The sequence below is a fragment of the Hermetia illucens genome, chromosome 5, assembly GCF_905115235.1.
Source record: "Hermetia illucens chromosome 5, iHerIll2.2.curated.20191125, whole genome shotgun sequence".
In the NCBI taxonomy this organism is placed as follows: domain Eukaryota; kingdom Metazoa; phylum Arthropoda; class Insecta; order Diptera; family Stratiomyidae; genus Hermetia; species Hermetia illucens.
Genome location: NC_051853.1, coordinates 37614280 through 37622068, shown reverse-complemented (window position 1 = coordinate 37622068; position 7789 = coordinate 37614280). Strand labels below are relative to the sequence as shown.

The 7789-nt window shown below is 42.5% G+C and overlaps 1 protein-coding gene across 1 annotated transcript; it reads left to right on the top strand.

The window, feature by feature from the left end:
- The first annotated feature begins 581 nt into the window (after nucleotides 1-581).
- LOC119657545 (acanthoscurrin-1-like) lies at nucleotides 582-1107 on the top strand. The gene has a single exon (XM_038064492.1). The coding sequence runs from the start codon at nucleotides 640-642 to the stop codon at nucleotides 1024-1026; it is 387 nt and encodes a 128-aa protein (XP_037920420.1). The 5' UTR covers nucleotides 582-639; the 3' UTR covers nucleotides 1027-1107.
- Nucleotides 1108-7789: the final 6682 nt, after the last annotated feature.

The window sequence follows — 7789 nt, the reverse complement described above, 5'->3', positions numbered from 1 at the left end:
CATAAAATGCAGTCCATGTACAAAGGCATGAAACAAAAATATTGATAATGTACTCATGATTGAGACTCCTCATTAAAGCTGGCTGTCCCATCATGGCTGCTCAACGGAATCGTTAGCAGTCAAGGCTGGAGATTGCTCATAATTAAAATCTATTTTATACAATATATTCCATACATAATAAATGCCTAATTACAAATAATCGTAAAGTAAATGTTCGTATGAAAAAAAAGGTTCAGAAATTTGGTTGATTTTGTAGATAAGATACTGTTGCAAAAGAAGCAAATTGAGCCACTAGCTATGGTAGTATTTAACTTTGAAACGTTAAAGATAGTTATCAATGTAAGTCAGTAATGTTTGGAAGTGAATCTGCTACATAAAAGGTTACTGATCCGTGCAAAACATTGCTAAAGCTTTTCGCAAAAAATTTACTGCTTCTTGAATCGCTAATGCTTTTATTTTTTTATTTTTTTTAATGTGAAATCCGCATATCTAGATTCTCATTGTTAAGGTAATACAATGTTAATTAATCCCAAATTGACGAATAGACTTTGAGAATGAAAATTAGACAAGGTATAAATATCAAGTGCATGGGGTGAGACTGCATCATTTGCTTGCTCCTAGTCCTCAAGTGAAAACAACATGAAAATCTTCATCTGCTTATTGGCTTTCGTAGCTGTCGCTTCGGCAGGATACTTGGGTGGTGGCGGTGGTTACGGAGGATTCGGAGGCGGTAGTATCGGTGGTGGCCATGGAGGATACGGAGGTGGAAGCATCGGTGGCGGTTATGGAGGAATCGGAGGTGGACATGGAGGCTACGGAGGCGGTGGATTCGGCGGAGGCCTCGGAGGATACGGAGGTGGAATCGGCGGTGGATCCGTGAAAATTATCAAAGTCATCTCATCAGGTGGAAGCGGATTTGGAGGTGGACATGGAGGATACGGTGGCGGAATCGGAGGAGGATATGGTGGTGGATTCGGAGGCGGATATGGCGGCGGTCTCGGGGGAGGCTATGGCAAAAAGTGGTGAAAACAAATAACAAAGTAATGTATCACTTTGTTTAGTCCTTCGTTTCTATATCTTTTGTAATAAAATTGAAAAAGAATTCCAGTTGTCATTATTACTATGCTATAAAATAGTGTATCAATTATTTTCCAGAATTTAGTGTTTAACCGATTGTCCTTTTGTGACTTTTCCTATTTTTGGTTCAATTTACAAATCATGGGTGGCAACCAAATTTCGTACTTTCCTAGTATCTACATCGAATCGAACTTTTGAAATACTAAAGTTTTTTATATTGTTAACGAAATGTCAACAACGCTACGGATAGGTGCTGACCTCAAGCCAACGACCTTTGACTATCGAAAACGGACTGTGATTGGTTTCTGGAATATGGGCACGTTCCACGACGATGGTAGCGTGTGCCCTCAGAATGCTTGCTTTCGGCGCCTGGAGCGATAATCCCAACGTTACAAGGTAGTCATTATGAGCCTAACCGAAAGACGAAAGTAGGACTCTGGATAGTAATCTGTTAAGATTAAAGTTCCGCGTTACATCACCTTGGCACCAACATCGTTGTCAAGGCTGTCAACCAACCAGACTCCCTTAACAGATCCGCCAGTCATGAACACCGACTACACGAGATTATATGTGGAACCGGACGGGACGTGGTAGAGTTAACCCGATTGCTAACAGTTTGCCGAGATGAAAGTCGGGGGTCTTGATTCACAAATATTATCTTCCAGTCAGGACGCAGAGATTTTTCTAACTTGCCTAGAATCAATACTCAAAAAAAAAAAACTAAACCCACCCAGGGTAAACTACTCTAGTAGAGACGTGACGTCTCGAGGTGAGTTGATACCACCGAAATTTTTTTTCCTAAAGTAGCTAAACCGTTTTAGGTAGGGGACAAAATCACAAATCACTAACGTGCGAGGAATTGACGGGGAGGCACTAGCCCTGAGCCCAATCTGGTACCTACGTGGCGAGTGTCTCCCGTCTTCCTTTCCTCTTCAGGAAGGGAGGGGGGGGCGATGACATAGTGGCCCTGCGGCCTTTTTTTTTGAGGAAGTGGAAATCTTCAAAAGACACTGGCCTGGACACTCCAGAGTGTGGTATTTTTAATCACTAAAACCATCCCCGACTCTCCCCAACCAAATATAGGATATTACATCATGGGGCGAAGAAACTTCAATTTAGCTTGGTCATACGAAACTACGTGGCGTACTAACCACCCTTTTCTAGTCTCTTCTGCCTTTTGCAATTTCCTTTGGATAGATGCGACGATGGAGTTGATCATACATTCTTCACACCAGATGTTCTGGTAAGAGCACCTCTCCTAGAGTCTCCTCAAAGTTCTCCCTTTCCTCCAAAAATCTTGAATAGTGGATAAATGCATGCTCTTGATCCTCTGGGTCTCCACTGCAGTTTGGACAATCGGGTGAAGTATCTAGTTTAAACCTGAACAGGTACTGGCAATATCCTCCATGCCCCGTGAGAAACCGGGTAAGATTATAATTAATATAATATAATGCCGTCTCTCCAACCACTCCTCCTCCTCCTGTGTCTCCACCGACCCTTTCCTGAGCATCTATTTAGAGATCTCTCCATTTCGGCGTTCTTCGTCTGCGATAAAGGAACGATTGGCTTCGCATCGTTTATTATTATTATTCTCTTAAGGGAAAGTCACATCGCATCCTTAAAGAGTTATTGTGCCCCTTTTGCTGGTTATAGTGTACCTATTAATCATAGTATCTCAAGCAAGCGTACAACCGTCAAGAACTTTAGTATATTCCCTACTTCCAGATCTTTCAACTTTCGATCTAGTATTAAGTGTTCTCCCAGATGACTAGGCCTACTTTGTTCATGTGCCGGACACTATCTCAGAACGTGTATAGAGGTTTCATCACACTCTGCAGAAAACCTTCTGGCAGTGTCCTTGAATATCCCTAGTTCCCTACGTGATAGTTTAGCCGACTGTGACTATGATTCGAATGTTCTTTTTAGTGAGGTTTAACGAATCCTTTGTGCGCATGGGTTCGTATCACCAATGAGCACTCTGAACTGCTCCATTCCTGGTAGGACCTACCAGTATAGTTCCCTCAACCGTTCCTCTTCATTTCTTAATGTTATAGTCATGAAACCGTTGCCGATTCCACAGAAGGAGTTTAGAGTTCACCCGGTTGGACCTATGTTGCTTGATCGCTGCTTGAGTGTCGGTGAGAATAGGAATGTTGCGCCCCCTTAGTTCGTTTGGAGACTTAAGGAGGAACATCTGTCTGTGGGGTATATTTCCGCCTGGAATATGCTAGTGTACCTACCCATTGGCTTCAAGTACATTTTCCTCGGACCAATGACACCGGCATCTGCTCCCTATGAGGGATCCGTCAGTGCACCACGTAATCAGTTACTAATCAACAATTTGGGATACCGCCTAGGAAAAATATCAAACTTCCTTCGGTTTAGGCAGCTTCCCGCCTCACTGATACTCCCAGCCATCCTAATATTGCCCTCCTGCGTGCAGATGGAAGGGGATTAATCCCAGAAGGATCTTCAGCAATGCCGTTGGGCACGTCTCCATTGCCACATAGGTAATCATTGGCCTTACTATCGCAGTATATATCCAAAGTACTATCTTTGGGCTGCAACCCCATTTTTTTCCTCCAATGGACTTATAAGTCATCAGAGCCCACGTGGCTTTCCAGCTTTTCTTATCTGGGAATTATTCTTGACAAGAGGCGTCTTTGGAACATACATGTAGAGATAAAGATGAAACCAGCGCCCACAACTGATGGGCTATGTAGGCCGACTTTTGTCTCGACATTTGGACTTAGACTTCAGGTAGTAATGTGGATACATGTTACTGTCATTATCATCTGTAGTTTGGTGGGTTAAGGTGAAACAAATGAGTTTTCCCTGTAAACTAGCCGCACAACAAAGAACTGTGTGTCTGGGTATCACCAAAGCCACGTAGAGAGCACTGCAATGAGAGCAGTTCATAGACTAATTCGATTAGATCTATGGGGAAACAGAAAAGTTATTTGGAGAACTGAACCGCAATGCTTTTTGATTTTCGGATCTCCATACATCTGTTTGGTGGAAGATATAACGTTATCTTGAAACGAGGAAAAAACTGGAACGAACCAGAAGAATGCAAGTCAGGATATTGACGCCTTCTACACCGATAGCTCAAACACAGAACAGAGTTTAGAAGCTGGAGTCTACCTCTCGAATAAAAACGGGAAGCGGGCTTCCCCTTCGGATAATATACAACGGTCTTTCAGGCTGAAGTGTATGCAATCATAAGGCGGTAACCTAGATGATTAACGAGCGCTTTGTAAGCTTAATTGGCGATTGATGGTTTTGGTTGATTTGATGATTGGTTGATTGGTCTTTGGTGCTGCCGTTTTCACCATATACTTTGTTCTGCCTTCATTGATTTGCAACACGAGATTTTGCGCGATCCGGATGAAGGCAGTTTATACGTCTCGGATTGTTCTTCCCATGATGTCGATATCGTCAGCATAGGCCAGTAGTTGGGTGGAGTTAAAGAGGATCATACCTCTTGTATTTACCTCAGCATCACGGATCACTTTCTCCAGGGCCAGCTTAAAAAGGACGCATGATAAGGCATCCCCTTGTTTTAAACCGTTGTTGATATCGAATGCTCTTTAGAGTGATCCTGCTGCTTTAATTTGGCCTTGCGTATTGGTCAGGGTCAGGTCAGTCTTATCAACTTCGTCGGAATATCGAATTCTCTCATGGTCGTGTACAGTTTTACCCTGGCTATGCTATCATAGGCGGTCCATATTCCAACAGTTTTTCCATCGCTTGCCGCACAGCGAAAATCTGATCTGTTGCTGATTTGCCTAGAGTGAAGCCTCTCTGGTATGACGTCCTGGATGTATGCGGCTATCCAAACTAGCAAGATAACAGAGAATATCTTATAGATGGTACTCAACAACGTGATACCGCTATAACTTCTGCATGATGCCATATCTCCCTTTTTATGTATGGGACAGATGATGCCTCATTGCCAGTAATCAGGCATTGATTCGCTGTTTCACGCCTTTAGAATAAGTTGATGAACTGCTTGGTATAATTGGTCACCTCCATATTTAACCAATTCGGCTGTAATTCCATCGGCTCCTGGCGACTTATGATTTTTAAGCCGATGAATTGGACAGATTGTTTGTTCTATACTTGGCGGTTGCAGTATTTGTCCGTCGTCTTCAATCGGCGGGAGCTCCAACTCGTTCTGGTTGTTGACCAGTTCATCAAAGAATTCAAGCCATCGCTCCAAAATGCCCATTCTGTCGGAAGTCAGATCTCCCTCTTCGTTTCAGCAGGATAAGCAGCGAGGTGTATAAGGCTTCATCCTGCTGACTTATTGGTAAAACCCCCGCGCTTCGTGCGGTTGCTCCCTGTATTTTTCGAGTTCGCAGACTTGTTGGTTCTCCCAGGCTTCCTTTTTCATCTGTGAAGTCGCTTTTCCGTTCGACGGTTCTTGGTAGGTTTCTGCTCGTGCCCGCATCCTTTGAGAATGCAGCATTACTCGGTAAGAAACATTCTTTCTTTCCGTTGCTAGCTTACATGCTCCGTCGAATCAGCCGTTCCGACTCCTTTTGCGAGTGGGGCCAAGTATGTTTCTGGTCATATTTATGATAACGTTTTCCAGGTGATTGTGAAGATCATTTTTTGATGCTTCAACTCCAGGATCTCCGTTGACTGCGGTTATTGCATCATTCATTTTCCCCATATAGGTGTTAGGAAGGACTGTCCTGTGGATGGTTTCAGTGTTAACTCTTACTTGATTGTCAGAGGGTTTCTGGGCGGTATTGTTATTCTAGCTCGGAGCCCCATGCCAACGAGATAGTGATCTGAGTCTATATTGGCTTCCTATATGGTCGATCAGCACGTGGTCGACTTGGTTGAAAGTGGTCCCGTCTGTTTGTGGACCACTTTCCACCCAAACTAGGTACTTCTGCTAATTGAATAGTCCATTCTCATTTGTATTTTAATGTAAGCTATGTGAGCCAACGTGTTGCCTGAATACGGGCTCCGTCCCTGCTTGGGTATTAAAATCCTCAAGTATGATTTTGACATCATACCTGGGACAGGCTTCAAGGATTCGTTCTGCCGCCTCTTAGGAGGTATCCTTCCCCGACTCTGTAGTCTCCTCTGTTTGGGCGTGAATGTTAATGAGGCTTATGTTTCTAAATTTGCCTTGTTTTCAAAGCCGATAACAGCAGGTTTCATTTTTTGGCTGACTAGGAAACCTGCTCCGAACACATGGTTTACAGGATGGCCACTATAATATATGGTGTAGTGACTCTTCTTTAGAAAACCGGTTAATGTGCAATGCATCTCCTGGAGTGCGTCAGCTCTATATTGGGACAGGGTATCGGCTAACTGCTTGGCAACTATATCTTTGTACAGGGAGCGCACATTCCATGAGAAAGTACGAAAATGCGGAAATCCTTTGTCGTTGCCAGGTTCATCATTGTGTAGTCAATCCAGTCTGAGGTTTCTTTTGTGGCTTCGTAGCATGTTGTTTTCCGTGTAGACTTGTCAGTAATAAGCAAACCCCAGCCAGGAGGGCTAGTTAGTACAATTTCTTCCGGTTTTAAGCTTGAGAGACTCGCCTTCATCCTTCTCCGTCTGCAGCTTTTCGTTAAGAAAGATCTCCCAGCGGTCGTTAGACGGGGGTGCAATGGATCACTAGAGTCTGAGTGCTCACACGTTTTGCCTCTCCCCCACCTAAAATACGCACACGCTGGACGAAATTTATAAGCGATACCACGACGGTTTAGCTGTAGATAAAATTCAGCTTAATAGGTTGTGGGGTGTTAATCCGGTTAATTTGTAAGGGTGAAGAGGAGGAGGGATACTCCTTAAGACCCACTTTGTCATCTTTTGAGGAGAATAGTTCATGACTTTGATGACATATATGAATTTGATACCTTTTTGATACGTTTTGACAATTCATCTCTTAGGAAGTCTCGGGAATGAGATATTTAGCATACGCAGTTTTGAAACCGTGTCGATTATTGATATTCATCGAAATGTGTTCCTTTTTATATAATAGGTTCTGTAAATGAGTATTTTCTGTTTTAATTGAATGGATTTCACATACCTAATTCAGGTTTGTGTTGAATAGTACCCAGAATTCGGTGGTAAACTGCTAATCCGGTATATTCGTCTTAGATAAGTCTTTTTCTTATGATCAGTGCCTTTTTTTTCCTTCCCAGGAAGATATCATATATTCTTTTCAAAACATTATATCCTGACCAATGCTTGTAATCGCCTTTTTGAATTACAGAAAGCCCTTGAACTTCTCATTCAATCTAGTCACCTCGTTCTTCATAGTTAGCGTATGGAGTTGTTTGTTAACCAATTCAAAGTGTGATTCAGATTTTTAGCCACTAGCGAGTAACACACTAAATTGTATCTGGTCAGCATTGGGTTCCTGACAAATCGCATATACAATGAAAAGCTTTGTTTGGTTAAAATGAACTCTTTGTTGCTAATGCTATGATTCACCAGGCGATTCCATTTCCACATTTAATATCTGGCACAAGTAGCCATGCACATGCCTAGGAGTATACCATATACGTATGCTTTTGATAGACTTCATTATAATTATATATTCTTACGACGCTAGCTTAATGACCCGCAATAGTGGTAGATTGAAAAAAATAACAAGAAATTTGGTCCATTCTTTGGAAATGTGGTACATAAGATACTGATGTAAAAACAGCAGTTATAATTTTTTTCGACAAATCAAAGTTTA

Coding starts and splice junctions, on each gene's coding strand:
- LOC119657545 (XM_038064492.1), top strand. CDS start 640: ATGAAAATCTTCATCTGCTTATTGGCTTTCGTAGCTGTCGCTTCGGCA.